The sequence below is a fragment of the Hyla sarda genome, chromosome 6, assembly GCF_029499605.1.
Source record: "Hyla sarda isolate aHylSar1 chromosome 6, aHylSar1.hap1, whole genome shotgun sequence".
Lineage (NCBI taxonomy): Eukaryota > Metazoa > Chordata > Amphibia > Anura > Hylidae > Hyla > Hyla sarda.
Window position 1 is genome coordinate 153,861,442 of NC_079194.1, and position 18,186 is coordinate 153,879,627.

The window sequence follows — 18,186 nt, forward strand, 5'->3', positions numbered from 1 at the left end:
ACCCTCCCCCTGTCACCCATGTCCACCCTCCCCCTGTCACCCATGTCCACCCTCCCCCTGTCACCCATGTCCACCCTCCCCCTGTCACCCATGTCCACCCTCCCCCTGTCACCCATGTCCACCCTCCCCCTGTCACCCATGTCCACCCTCCCCCTGTCACCCATGTCCACCCTCCCCCTGTCACCCATGTCCACCCTCCCCCTGTCACTCATGTCCACACCCCCCGTCACCCATGTCCACCCTCCCCGTCACTCATGTCCACCCCCTCTCACACATGTCCCCCCACCTATCATCCCCGTCACCCATTTCCACCCTCCTGTCATCCATGTCTGCCTTGTCCACTCCCCAGTCTACCCTGTCACCCATGTCCACCCTCCCTGTCACCCATGTTCACCTTCATGTCACCCATGTCCACCCCCTCTCACACATGTCCCCCCCACCTATCATCCCAGTCACCCATGTCCACCTCCCCTCTCACCCATGTCCACCCTCCTGTCATCCATGTCTGCCTTGTCCACCCCCCTGTCCATCTCTGTCACTCATGTTTACCCCCGTCTACCCCCGTAGTCTACCCTGTCACCCATGTCCACCCTCCTGTTCACCCATCTGTCCCTTTGTCACCCCAGTCCACCCCTCTCTGTCACTCCTGTCCCTCTTTTACCCCCATGTCCACCCCTCTGACCCCCTGTCCACCCTCCTGTCACCCATGTCCACACCCTGTCCACCCCTCTGTCACCCCTATGCCCCCGTCACCCATGTTCACCCATCTATCACCCTTGTACACCTCCCTACACCCCTCTGTACACTCCTCTACACCCCTCTGTCACCCATGTACACTTCTCTACAGCCCTCTGTCATCCATGTACACTTCTCTACACCCCTCTGTCACCCATGTACACTTCTCTACACCCCTCTGTCACCCATGTACACTTCTCTACACCCCTCTGTCACCCATGTACACTTCTCTACACCCCTCTGTCACCCATGTACACTTCTCTACACCCCTCTGTCACCCATGTACACTCCTCTACACCCCTCTGTCACCCATGTACACCCATCTGTCACCCATGTACACTTCTCAACACCCCTCTGTCACCCATGTACACTCAACTACACCCCTTTGTCACCCATGTACACTCCTCTACACCCCTCTTTCACCCATGTACACCCATCTGTCACCCATGTACACTCCTCTACAACCATCTGTCCACTCCTCTACACCCCTGTCACCCATGTACACTCCTCTACACCCCTTTGTACACTCCTCAACACCACTCTGTACACTCCTCTACACCCCTGTCACCCATGTACGCTCCTCTACACCCCTTTCACCCATGTATGCTCCTCTACATCCCTGTCACCCATGTACACTCTTCTGCACCCCTCTGTCACCCATGTACACTCCTCTATACCCCTCTGTCACCCATGTACACTCCTCTATACCCCTCTGTCACCCATGTACACTCCTCTATACCCCTTTTTCACCCATGTACACTCCTCTACACCCCTGTCACCCATATACACTCCTCTATACCCCTCTGTCACTCATGTACACTCCTCTATACCCCTGTCACCCATGTACACTCCTCTACACCCATCTGTCACACATGTACACTCCTCTATACCCCTCTGTCACCCATGTACACTCCTCTACACCCCTCTGTCACTCATGTACACTCCTTTACACCCATCTGTCCACTCCTCTACACCCCTGTCACCCATCTACGCTCCTTTACACCCCTTTGTACATTCCTCTACACCCCTTTCACCCATGTATGCTCCTCTACACCCTCTGTCACCCATGTACACTCCTCTATACCCGTCACCCATGTACACTCCTCTATACCCCTCTGTCACCCATGTACACTCCTCTACACCCATTTGTCACACATGTACACTACTCTACACCCCTATGTACACTCCTCAACACCACTCTGTACACTCCTCTACAGCCCTGTCACCCATGTATGCTCCTCTACACCCCTTTCACCCATGTATGCTCCTCTACACCCCTGTCACCCATGTACACTCCTCTACACCCCTCTGTCACTCATGTACACTCCTCTACACCCCTCTGTCACTCATGTACACTCCTCTACACCCATCTGTCCACTCCTCTACACCCGTCACCCATCTACGCTCCTATACACCCCTTTGTACATTCCTCTATACCCCTTTCACCCATGTATGCTCCTCTACACCCTCTGTCACCCATGTACACTCCTCTATACCCGTCACCCATGTACACTCCTCTATACCCCTCTGTCACCCATGTACACTCCTCTACACCCATTTGTCACCCATGTACACTACTCTACACCCCTTTGTACACTCCTCAACACCACTCTGTACACTCCTCTACACCCCTGTCACCCATGTACGCTCCTCTACACCCCTTTCACCCATGTACGCTCCTCTACACCCCTTTCACCCATGTATGCTCCTCTACACCCCTCTGTCACCCATGTACACTCCTCTATACCCCTCTGTCACCCATGTACACTCCTTTACACCCCTCTGTCACCCATGTACACTCCTCTACACCCCTCTGTCACCCATGTACACTCCTCTACACTCCTCTGTCACCCATGTACACTCCTTTACACCCCTCTGTCACCCATGTACACCCATCTGTCACCCATGTACACTCCTCTACACCCCTCTGTCACCCATGTACACCCATCTGTCACCCATGTACACTCCTCTACACCCATCTGTCCACTCCTCTACACCCCTGTCACTCATGTACGCTCCTATACACCCCTTTGTACATTCCTCTACACCCCTTTCACCCATGTATGCTCCTCTACACCCCTGTCAGCCATGTACACTCCTCTACACCCCTCTGTCACCCATGTACACCCCTCTGTCACCCATGTACACTCCTCTATACCCCTCTGTCACTCATGTACAGTCCTCTATACCCCTCTGTCTCCCATGTACACCCATCTGTCACCCATGTACACTCCTCTACACCCCTCTGTCACCCATGTACACCCATCTGTCACCCATGTACACTCCTCTACACCCATCTGTCCACTCCTCTACACCCCTGTCACCCATGTACGCTCCTATACACCCCTTTGTACATTCCTCTACACCCCTTTCACCCATGTATGCTCCTCTACACCCCTGTCAGCCATGTACACTCCTCTACACCCCTCTGTCACCCATGTACACTCCTCTACACCCCTCTGTCACCCATGTACACCCATCTGTCACCCATGTACACTTCTCAACACCCCTCTGTCACCCATGTACACTCAACTACACCCCTTTGTCACCCATGTACACTCCTCTACACCCCTCTGTCACCCATGTACACCCATCTGTCACCCATGTACACTCCTCTACAACCATCTGTCCACTCCTCTACACCCCTGTCACCCATGTACACTCCTCTACACCCCTTTGTACACTCCTCAACACCACTCTGTACACTCCTCTACACCCCTGTCACCCATGTACGCTCCTCTACACCCCTTTCACCCATGTATGCTCCTCTACATCCCTGTCACCCATGTACACTCTTCTGCACCCCTCTGTCACCCATGTACACTCCTCTATACCCCTCTGTCACCCATGTACACTCCTCTATACCCCTCTGTCACCCATGTACACTCCTCTATACCCCTTTTTCACCCATGTACACTCCTCTACACCCCTGTCACCCATATACACTCCTCTATACCCCTCTGTCACTCATGTACACTCCTCTATACCCCTGTCACCCATGTACACTCCTCTACACCCATCTGTCACACATGTACACTCCTCTATACCCCTCTGTCACCCATGTACACTCCTCTACACCCCTCTGTCACTCATGTACACTCCTTTACACCCATCTGTCCACTCCTCTACACCCCTGTCACCCATCTACGCTCCTTTACACCCCTTTGTACATTCCTCTACACCCCTTTCACCCATGTATGCTCCTATACACCCTCTGTCACCCATGTACACTCCTCTATACCCGTCACCCATGTACACTCCTCTATACCCCTCTGTCACCCATGTACACTCCTCTACACCCATTTGTCACACATGTACACTACTCTACACCCCTATGTACACTCCTCAACACCACTCTGTACACTCCTCTACAGCCCTGTCACCCATGTATGCTCCTCTACACCCCTTTCACCCATGTATGCTCCTCTACACCCCTGTCACCCATGTACACTCCTCTACACCCCTCTGTCACTCATGTACACTCCTCTACACCCCTCTGTCACTCATGTACACTCCTCTACACCCATCTGTCCACTCCTCTACACCCGTCACCCATCTACGCTCCTATACACCCCTTTGTACATTCCTCTACACCCCTTTCACCCATGTATGCTCCTCTACACCCTCTGTCACCCATGTACACTCCTCTATACCCGTCACCCATGTACACTCCTCTATACCCCTCTGTCACCCATGTACACTCCTCTACACCCATTTGTCACACATGTACACTACTCTACACCCCTTTGTACACTCCTCAACACCACTCTGTACACTCCTCTACACCCCTGTCACCCATGTACGCTCCTCTACACCCCTTTCACCCATGTACGCTCCTCTACACCCCTTTCACCCATGTATGCTCCTCTACACCCCTCTGTCACCCATGTACACTCCTCTATACCCCTCTGTCACCCATGTACACTCCTTTACACCCCTCTGTCACCCATGTACACTCCTCTACACCCCTCTGTCACCCATGTACACTCCTCTACACTCCTCTGTCACCCATGTACACTCCTTTACACCCCTCTGTCACCCATGTACACCCATCTGTCACCCATGTACACTCCTCTACACCCCTCTGTCACCCATGTACACCCATCTGTCACCCATGTACACTCCTCTACACCCATCTGTCCACTCCTCTACACCCCTGTCACTCATGTACGCTCCTATACACCCCTTTGTACATTCCTCTACACCCCTTTCACCCATGTATGCTCCTCTACACCCCTGTCAGCCATGTACACTCCTCTACACCCCTCTGTCACCCATGTACACCCCTCTGTCACCCATGTACACTCCTCTATACCCCTCTGTCACTCATGTACAGTCCTCTATACCCCTCTGTCTCCCATGTACACCCATCTGTCACCCATGTACACTCCTCTACACCCCTCTGTCACCCATGTACACCCATCTGTCACCCATGTACACTCCTCTACACCCATCTGTCCACTCCTCTACACCCCTGTCACCCATGTACGCTCCTATACACCCCTTTGTACATTCCTCTACACCCCTTTAACCCATGTATGCTCCTCTACACCCCTGTCAGCCATGTACACTCCTCTACACCCCTCTGTCACCCATGTACACCCCTCTGTCACCCATGTACACTCCTCTATACCCCTCTGTCACTCATGTACAGTCCTCTATACCCCTCTGTCTCCCATGTACACCCATCTGTCACCCATGTACACTCCTCTACACCCCTCTGTCACCCATGTACATCCATCTGTCACCCATGGACACTCCTCTACACCCCTGTCACCCATGTACGCTCCTCTATACCCCTGTCACCCATGTACGCTCCTCTACACCCCTCTGAACGCTCCTCTACACCCCTCCGTCACCCATGTACGCTCCTCTACACCCCTCTAAACCCCTCTGTCACCCATGTCCACCCCTCTGTCACCCATGTACACTCCTCTAAACCCTTCTGTCACCCATGTCCACCCCTTTGTCACCCATATCCACTCTTCTACACCCCTCTGTCACCCATGTAAAAAAAAAAGTTTGGCGCCTAATAGATTTGTTTTGCAGGTTTAAAGGTGAAGAATTGTGTGTGGAAGAAATCGTGATGATGGCCCAGACCAGATGGAGAAGAGAAGGCAACAATGCAAATTAGAGAAGACGTCATTGCTGAGTTGCTGTATAAAGCAGCACTTTAAACTACATAAATAGATATAGTGCATTGCGTTTTTTATCGTTTTTTCCTTTTTTTTTTTTCTTGCTTGTCAACCTCGGTAGCGGTGCCCCGAGGAAAAAAAAATTTCCGAGGTGTGCTCTGACCCGAAAAAGGTTGGGAAACACTGCTTTATGTGAACAAAAAGATGCATATGCACTCATTTTCTATTCAAAATGGGTAGTTTCAAAATATCACTCTCCTGACCACAAAAGCATTGTTTGTGGGGAACAACAGCTATTTCCTGTTCATTTTCGGCCTAACTAATTAAAAGCACACCAATAATACCTGGGAACGAAACTAAAAAGATGTTACATGGTGTTAAGGAAATAACTTTTTAAGACATCTAAATGGCAACTCTGCTACACAATACACAGTACAAAGACATTACAAAAAATCTGTTCAGATGTGTGGTAGCCCTTGGGGGGTGTATGGTAGGGATGGTATAATGTTGGTATATGAGGGGTTAATATTAACCCAGTCACTTGTGACGCCAGGGGGAGGGCTGGTATGCTGAATCTATGTTCCGGCCTATCGCCGCCCTTCCCAGAAGCGATAGGTGCAATGAAATGACTGAAGGTCCACAAGCAGATTTAACTTGAACTTGAATAACTTTACTGCAGTGCTTGCAATATCCAATGCGTAGTAACAGTCTCATATAACATTTCTTAGGTTGCTTAGCGACTGGCAGAAGTTGCGGACCTTGCATTAAACTCATAGTCTCTGAATTTAGGGAGTGATGTGCAGATCCGTCCGGATTTAGGGGAAATATTGGGTCCAGTGATACTGCAGAGTGCTTAGGGGATGATACACTCTATAATTTAGATAATTCAGCCTTTGTCGCAAGGCTCAGGCCTAACTCACTGCGATTACTGCTATACAGGTCTTACTTGCTTGCTATCCCAGGAACAAGAGAGAGATAAGATGGCCGCCGCTCCCTTATATGGGCAGGGGGCGTGGCGAATCTGATTGGTCCAAATGTCTGCCATTCACTTTACATGGTGTGATGGGATTGCTTACATCACAGGATCTATATACATTATAAAACCAGAATGAGGCTAGAGATACCAAAGTGAGGCCTGGAACGCATCCAGAATGAGGCTTGGAACGCATCACATGACCTGAAGGCCCTGCGATACCATGAAAACAAGTAATTACCCATTTATATACAGAAATAATACTATATACATTATTCTATGGACAAATTAGAAATCTATATACTACAATAGAGGCGACTAGGGGCGGATTGACTAACAGAGATTACTAAGTCCTAGGGACTCTGGCTACGGGGACCCATAGATAAACAAGTACCATATGAAATGCGGTACTGAGACACCACAGATGTTTTAGTTTTTTTGTGGTAAACATTTGAAGCCTGTCCAAATAGTATGCTTGTGTACTTTTAGACTAAGTGTGGTCTACTGAAATCAAGTCATCTGAAAGGGGGAGGAAATGCTGAGGTGTATGTTGCATACCATTTTACAATGTGCGCCACTATTGTACTGTCAAAATAGATGTGAACGAGCCCTAAGAGGTACATTGGTGCTCATTATTTGCAATCTAGAAATCTAAGGAATTTGGGAACAGCTGTGAAAACAAAACTTTAAACTTTTAAATAGTGACAGGGTATGGTTTAGTAAAGTTTTGTCTTGTGGGGTCTGTGGACCTCTTGGTATACACTGTGTGCTGTATCTATAACCTACTGATAAAACCGTCCAGTCTTTGAGATTAGGAGGCTATAATGGTCCTATATCTCTAGCCTGACATTTAAGCAGCGAGCCTTAGGGTGTGGGAAGTTTTGTACTGACATCTAAGAGGAGATCCGTAGCGGCAGAAGAGGACGTGGAACAATCAGTCACATGCTCACTGTATTTTCATTCTTTGTTCTCATCTCCAGAATGTCATCTCTAAAGGGTCAGTTAATCCCACCTCAAAGCCTCAACCTCACACATCCACACACTATCTAACCTGAGAGCCCTGTACAGTAAAATAAGACGCAATGCCCATTCTGTCCTGGCAGCAAATAGAGTTACTGGCAGGCAGAGCACTGAACACGTTTTTCCTGTCACTTAAATTAGCTTTTCAATAAAACAATGACATCCACAAAAAGATCTTAAGGAACACAGAATTTACACTAATCTTTTAACAATTCTTTGATACAAATGTAAAAATTGGGTTACAAATTGATTTATACAAACAAATATAGAAAAATAACAATAACCGTATATACTCAAGTATAAGCCGACCCGAATATAAGCCGAGGCCCCTAATTTCCCCCCAAAAACCCAGGAAAAGTTATTGACTCGACTATAAACCTAGGGTGGGAAATACATCATCCCCCCTGTCATCATCCAGACCCCTGTCATTAACACCCTCATCATCACCACCCTGTCATCATCCCCCCTTCATCATCACTGCCTGTCATCATGCCCCCTTCATCATTACCCTGTCATCATCCACCCTTCATCATCACCCCTTCATCATCACCGCCTGTCATCATCCCCCTGTCATCATCCCACCCCCCCTTCATCATCACCGCCTGTCATCATCCCCCTGTCATCATCCCACACCCCTCCTTCATCATCCCACACCCCTCCTTCATCATCACCGCCTGTTATCATCCCCCTGTCATAATCCCACACCCCCCTTCATCATCACCGCCTGTCATCATCCCCCTGTCATCATCCCACACACCCCTTCATCATCAGCACCTGTCATCATCCCACACACCCCTTCATCATCAGCACCTGTCATCATCCCCCTGTCATCATCCCACACCCCCCCTTCATTATCACCGCCTGTCATCATCCCCCTGTCATCATCCCACACCCCCCCCTTCATCATCAGCAAATGTCATCATCCCCCTGTCATCATTCCACACACCCCCTTCATCATCAGCACCTGTCATCATCCCCCTGTCATCATCCCACACCCCCCCCTTCATCATCAGCACCTGTCATCATCCCATCCCCCCCCTTCATCATCACCGCTTGTCAATATCTGATTACAGTGGTCTTCAACCTTCAAAACTACAACTCCCAGCATGCTCGGACAGCCATCGCTTGTCCGGGCATGCTGGGAGTTGTAGTTTTGAAACATCTGGAGGTCCGCAGGTTGAAGACCACTGCGGCCTTAGTCATCATCCCCCGGCTGTCCATCTTCACCGGTGGGGGCCTCTTCTACGCGCTTCGGGCCCGGAATAGTGACATTGCCTTGATGACGACGCACAGGGACATTGCTTATGAACCTCCCTGTGCGTTGTCATCAAGGCAACGTCACTATTCCGGGGACGGGCCCGAAGCGCGGAGAAGAGGCCTCCCCGGTGAAGATGGACAGCCCGAAACGACTATCCCTCCCCACCGGATGGTCCCTGCAGCACAGATGGCCTGGACCAGCTCACCCCAAGGGGAGGTGATACAAAACTAAAGGGGGAGGGGTCTGGATAATTACGAAGGCTGCAGTTGTCTTCAACCTGCGGACCTCCAGACGATGGCTGTCCGGGCTTGCTGGGAGTTGTAGTTATGAAACATCTGGAGGTCCGCAGGTTGAAGACCATTGAGGGCGGAGAGTTCACATGAATATAAGCCGAGGGGGGTGTTTTCAGCACGAAAAATCGAGTATATACGGTATACAAACAAATATAGAAAAGTCCAGGTTACCTGCTCTGCTTCCTCTGTTGACAATCCCATGCAGTGTGCTAGGGTTCAGAATAGGCATGTTATCATTATCGTCTGTCACCTCAATGTGTACAGTCACTGTCCAATTTTTTCCTGTAATCTGAATAAACAGAATATAATATAGTCTCATATGTTAGAGATTATAATTACTACAATGCTGCCCCATAAGCACAGAATTATAACTGCTGTAAAACTGCCCCCACATGCAAACATATAACTACTACAATACTACTCCTATGTGAAGACTGTAGCTAATACAATACCACCCTGTATGTACAAGAAAATAACATATACTATTCGTATCCACAGGAATATCACTATTGTATATCCCTATGGTAATATTGCAAGGCATATATATAATACTGCCTTTTATGTCAAAAGTATGAATAATATAATTCTTTCTCCTATGTACAAGAATATAATACCTATAATACTGTTTCCTATGAGCAGGAATATAACTATAATTTTGCCCCTTTGTACAAGAAGCCATGTCCCTTCCCACAAAGCCTCCCACCTGCCATGCACCATGAAAAGTGTCTAAAACACAATACATTTGTCTCGAACTAGGTAAAAAAAATATTGCGCAAAATTTTGGCATTTCTACCAAATTCGAGATGCATCTAGATTTTTGGCCTTTTATTTTATGCTGCTCTTCAATCACTCATTTACAACTATGTGTGTAGACATTAGCTATAATTAGCTATAAAGTATATGTGAGTTTGGAAATACACTCAATGCCCAAAAAAATATAATGCATCTAGATGTCAGATTACTGCAAAACTCGGCATATAGTTATGTCTCAGACAGATATTTAAAGGATTACAGGCATAGGCATGTGCACGGGGTGTGCTGGATGTGCCTGGGCAAACCCTAATCCAGGGGCGGACTGACGTCATCCAAGGGCCCGGTCGGGTTAAGGGCCCACCGCCGCTACTGAGGATCCGGGACACTCGTCCCAGATCCCCAGCAGACAGCGCTGCCTTCTCCGGTATGTGCGATACACGCACAAACAGGGTTAAGGCGTACCCTCTGTCTGAGCCACATCTGCAGCCTACACAGAGGAGACGTGACCTCCTCCCCCACGCAGCACGCAGTACAGGCGCCAATGACATCACTCATCAGCGCCTGTACTGTGGATGGGAGAAGACGCGGGCCCTGCTGCTGAGGAAATCGCTGCGTGGGACATCAGGTGAGCATCACTTTTTTTTATTTTTTACCCTGCCTACACCTAGGGGAAGGGGAGTAACTTTGCCTATACTTAAGGGGGAGGGGGGTAACTCTGCCTATAGCTATGGGGAAAGAGGGGTGGGGATAACTCTGCCTTTACCTATGGAGAAAGAGGGGGAACTCTGCCTATACCTATGGGGAAGGGGGGGGGTAACTCTGCATATACCTATGGCGAAGGGGGGGAACTCTGCCTATACCTATGGGGAAGAGGGGGGAGGGTAACTCTGCCTCTACCTATGGGGAATGGGTAACTTTGCCTATACCTATGGGGAAAGGGTGGGGGGGTAACTCTGCCTATACCAATGGGGGGGGTAACTCTGCCTATACCTATGGGGAAAGGGGGGGGGGGGGTAACTCTGCCTATACCTATGGGGAAAAGGGGGTTTAACTCTGCCTATACCTATGGGGGATGGGGGTTTAACTCTGCCTATACCTACAGGGGAGGGGTAAACCTACAGGGTTTAGCTCTGCTCCCTATACCTACAGGGAAGGGGAGGGGTAAACTCTGCTGTCTATACCTACAGGGAAGGGGGGGTTAACTTTGCTGCCTATACCTACGGGGAAGGGGGGGTTAACTCTGCTGCCTATAACTATAGGGAAGGGGGGGCTACCTAACTTTATACTTGGATGCCTAACTACTTACCTACATACTAGGCTATCTAACTACCTACATACCCAGCTACCTAACTATGTACATACCTCGCTCAACCCACCGGGCTTGTCACCTACCTACATATCTGGCTTCCTGATCTACCTACCTAGTTACTTATTTACCTGGCTACCTACCTACCTGCCCTTTTACTGTGCAGGACACTAAGGAGGGCATTATAACAGTATGTGAGCCTATAGATGGAAAGATTGTGTAGAGGAGGGGAGGACACTGGAAAAATGCAGAGTCTGACATGTTTGTCCTGCAGATGTTAAGAGATCCACATGGCGGTCTGATACGGACTGAGAAGAAAAGGAAAGAGGACACCGCTGATCTGAAAAGACGCAATTGTGAGTCCCTTGCTGTAACTGTAATCACTTCTATTGTGTACAGATCCTGTGTGCAGCTGATATCTACCGCAATATGGTCCTGCATATAATCACTTATATTGTATACAAAAATGTATATATAAAAAAAGGTTTTAATACAGTTTTTCATTTTGTTGGCATTGATATTTATATGAGTGCAGATCTGCATGTATGTGTGCATGCAAGCAAGAGTGTATTTGTGTATGTGTATATGTGTTTATGTGTGTGTGTGTGTGTGTGTGTGTGTATATATATATGTATGTATATATATATATATATATATATATATATATATATATATATATGTATATACGCACACGTGCGGCGTGAGTTTGTGCTTTAGGGTGCACACCCTAATGCAATAGGCTTTGCATGCCTATGATTACAGGTATTGTCTGATTGGATACTGGGTCTTGCTGCAAGAGAGCATAAAAGTGCTTCCCCCTTCTGCACCTCTTGGTGAGAGGTTGTTGACTGCTAGACAGGCCTCTACAACACTCAAAGACATTTTACTCAGTTGACAAACTTTGAGAGGGGAGTACATCATTAGACTGAGTGTAGCAGGATGGTAATTTCAACCACCGGTAGAAAGGATTGTTCCATCTGCCGACAAGCTTGTGCAGCTACCACAGTTTGTCCACCATCCAGACACTGGTGGCCCCTATTATGCATCCCTGTCTCTGCTTAGGCCATTTTCAGGCGCTTAGCAGAAGGCATGCCCCCATTACATGTCCTGCTATTGACAGCCAGCCACTGTCACATTCACGTTATAGTGGTGTCCTGAGCAAAAGATCTGGATTGCTAAGGAAAAGAACTGTATCGTCCATAGCAATGAATCTAGGTTCTGTTTGGGATCTGCCGACAGTCGTGTTTAAGTATTGAGGCCACTTGGTAAGTGCTTTAATACTGCATTTGCTGTGGGGTGACACACTGCCCCAACTGCTGATGGAATGAACTGGGGAGACATCACATATGACATTGGGTCACCCTTAGTAATGCCTCTCATTACTCTCAGACCTAAACATTTTAGAGCAAGATACTGCTTGCCCATACACAGAAAAGGTTTCCAAAGAATGTCTACGCCAGATTGCAACACCTTCGTGGCCTGTCCAGTCATCAGATTTATCAATAATTGAGTTTTTTGGTGAGCCAGCTTTGGACAGCTACAATTGTGTAGGATCTACAGGCTCAGCTGCAACACTTGTGGGAAAACATGTCCCATGTGTTACGCCGAGCGCTCCGGGTCCCTGCTCCTCCCCGGAGCGCTCGTGGCGTCTCTCTCTCTCTCTCTGCAGCACCCGGGTCAGACCCGCTGACCGGGAGCGCTGCACTGACATTGCTGGCGGGGATGCGATTCGCCTGTGCCTGGTCTCCCCAAGGCCTATCTGGACTGTGCCGTGCCTCCTCATAGCCCCCATCCTGGTGACACTCTGCCCTGTGACAAGCTTCACCCTCTGCCCCCCCTCCCCATTCCCACTTCTTCTGAACTACCTGCCGCTGGTATAGCTACCCAGGACTTCTTTTTTCAGAAGGAGACTCAAGAGGCGTCCCCTATGTTCTCGTCTCTTTTGAAGGGACAAGGAGACAAAAAGAGGGGGAGACCTAAGGGGGGGGGGGTACTGTTACGCCGAGCGCTCCGGGTCCCTGCTCCTCCCCGAAGCGCTCGCGGCGTCTCTCTCTCTGCAGCGCCCCGGCCAGACCCGCTGACCGGGAGCGCTGCACTGACATTGCCGGCGGGGATGCGATTTGCATAGCGGGACGCGCCCGCTCGCGAATCGCATCCCAAGTCACTTACCCGTCCCGGTCCCCGGCTGTCATGTTCTGGTGCGCGCGGCTCCGCTCTCTAGGGCACGCGCGCGCCAGCTCTCTAAGATTTAAAGGGCCAGTGCACCAATGATTGGTGCCTGGCCCAATCAGCCTAATTAGCTTCCACCTGCTCCCTGTCTATATTACCTCACTTCCCCTGCACTTCCTTGCCGGATCTTGTTGCCTTGTGCCAGTGAAAGCGTTTAGTGTTGTCCAAAGCCTGTGATCCAGATCTCCTGCTATCCTTATTGACTACGAACCTTGCCACCTGCCCCGACCTTCTGCTACGTCTGACCTTGCCTCTGCCTAGCCCTTCTGTCCCACGCCTTCTCAGCAGTCAGCGAGGTTGAGCCGTTGCCGGTGGATACGACCTGGTTGCTACCGCCGCAGCAAGACCATCCCGCTTTGCGGGGGGCTCTGGTGAAAACCAGTAGCAACCCTAGAACCGGTCCACCGACACGGTCCACGCCAATCCCTTGCTGACACAGAGGATCCACATCCAGCCTGCCGAATCGTAACACCATGATTCCATACGGAACCTATATGACTCCATGCCCATTTATATCTCATCTTGTATCCAGGCTTGAGGCTAACAGGGTACTAGAGCCTCCTTTCAGTACAATTTCCCCCATTAAACTCATTCTTTTGCTATATATATATAATCAATTACATATATAAAATATCATCATTACATTCATACATAAAGTTAAATTTATTCCAAGAACTCCTACTTGGTTCTTTATTTTTATTTTTGTCAATAAGTGTATATGTACTGTACTTTAGTGGTTAAGGTATATAACTTGGTTTGTTACCATTACAGTGTAGGAATCCTTGGTTTCCCGATCAAAGGGCTTGAGAGCACATAAAAATCCTGAGTCTGGCTCCAACTCAAATATTCCTTCATCGTTTCCAGCCAGCTCTGGAACATACTGGCCATCTGCTCCCAGCTCTATCTAAAATGGAATTTACTGTAAGGTTAATTGAGAGAATATATTTGACAAACAACAGGGAAGATCACCAACAGGCATCCCACAAGTGAGAATACAATATGTTCACGCATAGTATTAACACATTGTACAGCATTTTACAATGGTTCCAAATGGAATTAACAGAGTGCAATCCTGTGCCCAACTCAACAGAACAGATCAAATGTCCTGTAATAAGGCTTATTAATAAACATTTGGAAAGTTCACAATTTAAAACTGAACCGTGACTAACTGGATTTGATTCCTGGCCGGCAGATACTATGGTAGCACCTAGTCACCACACTCCATAATGTCAGTAGGCTGCTGAAGAGCAAAAGATTTGAATCAGTCATGTTAAAGAAAACATGAAGACCAGACATAAGGTGCAAATGCTTTTACAATAAGCTTCCAGGTGAACTATACTTGCTTGTATATACAAAAAGAAGATTAGTCCTCAGGTCGTCTATAGTGTAGGGATAACTTGGGTATATATAAAATTAATACAATGGATGTTCTAGTTATACAATGGGATAATTAAATCTTCCAAGGTCAAGGTGGTAAGACCATAAAGATGTATAGAAAAAAAGATTGATTTGAACATAAATAAATATATACAGAACTATGTATAATAATATCAACAGTGCATATGTTTCATACTGCAGGGCCCTTGGAGTCACTAAACAGATATTCAAAAACACTGCATTTAAAAAAAAAAGTACATGAAACCTATACAAATTCATAAGATGGCATTCCCTTTAAAATGGTGCATAGGTGCCTAACATATGGATTAAATGGGTTATCCAGGAATAGTAAAACAGCTAATTTCATTTAAAAAAAAACTGCTCCCTGTCTGTCTCCAGGTTGGGTGTGGTTCGGCAGCTTAGTTCCATTGAAGTGAATGGAGCCAAGTTGTAATACCACACACAACCTGGGGACAGATGTGAAGTTGTTTTTGAAAGAAATTAGCTCAGTTTTTTTTTAACTCCTGGATATCCCCTTATCTTAATCTGCTATAACATTCCTTAGTTCATAAATGTGAACTAAAGACAATGGAGGAAATTTATCATTGTCTTTAGAGCCTTTTCTACTTTGTCAGTAGCAAGACACTCACTGCTAATGATGGGCCACTTCCCATCATTAAACTCTTTACGGCATCTAAAGCTAAAGTAAATGCTGCTGGTTGCTTAGTGGGACTTATAATACCCCCGTGACATGATCGCAGGGGTAGAATAAGCTAAAGCAGAGGAGGGGGTCCCCTTACCTGCCTTCTGCTGCCGATCCCCCTTTTTATATAGTTACAACCTAGATGTAGATAAGTTAGAAATTGTTTCCCTTTTTATATAGTTACATACAAATCAACATTGATTGTGACGTCTAAAGGATTAATGCCGAGCATCGGCCCAGCATTAATCCTTTAGACGCCACAATCAAAGTTGATTGTGGCATCTAATATGAAAGTGAAATGATCCCGCAGCTAAGCAGAGCTGAAAGGACTTACCTTATCTGCTGTACGATCAGTGATCATCTGCTGCCTCCAACTTCCGCAGGCTGGAGCAGCAGAGCACCGACAACACTGATCAATGCTGAGCCAAAGCACAGCATTGAATAGTATATGCAATCACAAGATTTAAAAAAAAAAGTAAAATGTGTAAAAAAAAAAGTTAATAAATGTGAATAAGCTCCTCCCCTAATAAAAGTTTGAATTACCCCTTTTTCAATTTTTTTAAATAAGATAATGTAATCAAAAATAAACACAAACATATGTGGAGTACCACTTTAAGGCCAAAATGGGCTTACGTCCTTGTCCTTATTAACCCAACCATCACAGCTGAGCAATTACACCACTCTAGTACACTGTGTGGGATTTACACATAGTATTTGAGTCAGTTTTTTTGGTAAGTATTTTTACCCAAAACCATGAGTGGGTCCAAAATGTAGAACAGGTACAAATTTTTCCATTACAGTTTTTCTCTGTGTTGGTCCTATTTTAACTTAAAATGCTGACTAAAATTCCATCTGAAATACTATGTGTGTACCCAGCCTGCAAGTCTACTGCCAAAATATTATGTATACCCTTTCTAAAGATAAATATTATTATGATTTCATGTTCCTGGTGCCAGTGGTGTGCCCCACACATAGCAACCAGTGCATGATGGTAGCCACAAACATTGATATAAATGGTTCTCAGCTCTGGTATGACATAAAGTCGAGATCAAGGGCATGAGATGTACTTGGGACTAGTGATCCTACTAATGATCTTCTAGAATTTGTCTCTCACCAGCCTGGAATGGCCAGTAACAAACAATATATAGCTTACAACTGCACAGCTTCTTTTAGTTACTAACACAATTTAAGTGTCATGTCTGTCTTGGTCTGTGTTCACACACAGCTATTGGAGGATTTGGTTGTGTGTGAACATAGGTTTTATGTTCCCTAGTAAGGGAATAGTTAAAGCCTTTGGCTTGCTATCCAATAGTTCTTAGCGTGTGTCTAGATAAGGATCAGCTCAGCCTAGCTTCTGGGCTGGTGATTAGTGTTGCTCGCGAATATTCGCAATTCAAGTTTTAATCGCGAATTCGCGAATGTTGTGAATATAGCACTATATATTCGTAATTCGAATATTCGTAATTACGAATATTCGTTTTTTCTTCCGCATAGGCGAAAATGTATGCTCATATGTGCATATTCGCGAATATTGAGCCATCCCTTCTTTAATGGTATAGGGAACTGTGACTAGTGCATTAACTCTGTGATTTTTTTGCCCATTGAAACAAATAGGCCCATTGTGGTCTATGGGGGATCTCACAGCATGTAAAACAGTAAGATAAGCAGGACCGTCTCAGCAGCACAGTGGAATGGGAGACTACCACTGGTTTGAGTACTGGGGTGGCACAGAGTGTTACAGTGTTGGGGTTTAACTTTACTTTCCTGGAAAAGCTGCTGAGTTGCCCATAGCAACCAATCAGATTGCTTCTTTCATTTTTCACAAGGCCTCTGCAAAATGAAAGAAGCGATCTGATTGGTTGCTTTGGGAAACTCAGCAGCTTTTCCTGGAAAAGTTTCTGAGTTGCCCATAGCCACCAGATTGGTTCCTTCATTTTTCAGAGGCCTTTTCAAAAATGAAAGAAGCAATCTGATTGGTTGCTATGGGCAACTGCACAACTCTTCCTCTACACTGCTTTTGATGAATCTCCTACATACAGGGAGATTTATCAAAACCTGTCCAGAGGAAAAGTTTCTGAATTGCCCATAGCAACCAATCAGATTGCTTCCTTCATTTTTCAGAGGCCTTTTGAAAAATGAAAGAATCAATCTGATTGCTTGTTATGGGCAACTGCACAACTCTTTCTCTACACTGGTTTTGATGAATCTCCCCCACAGAGGAAGATTTATCAAAACCTGTCCAAAGGAAAAGTTTCTGAGTTGCCCATAGCAACCAATCAGATTGCTTGGTTTCAATTGGTTGCACTAGTCATAGTTCCTTATACCATTAAAGAAGGGAGGGCTCAATATTCACGAATATGTGCATATGCGAAAAACCAGTGTAGAGGAAGAGTTGTGCAGTTGC

At 47.1% G+C, this 18,186-nt stretch overlaps 1 protein-coding gene across 1 annotated transcript in view; it reads right to left on the minus strand.

Annotated features, from left to right (window-relative positions):
• Positions 1–18,186, minus strand: part of CDH16 (cadherin 16) — a 212,665-nt gene that overhangs the window by 161,987 nt on the left and 32,492 nt on the right. The window contains exons 4-5 of the mRNA XM_056525592.1: positions 14,466–14,606; positions 9,586–9,703 (exon numbers count right to left, since the gene is read on the minus strand). Of these exons, the coding sequence (XP_056381567.1) occupies positions 9,586–9,703; positions 14,466–14,606 (259 nt within the window). The remainder of the gene's footprint in view (positions 1–9,585; positions 9,704–14,465; positions 14,607–18,186) is intronic.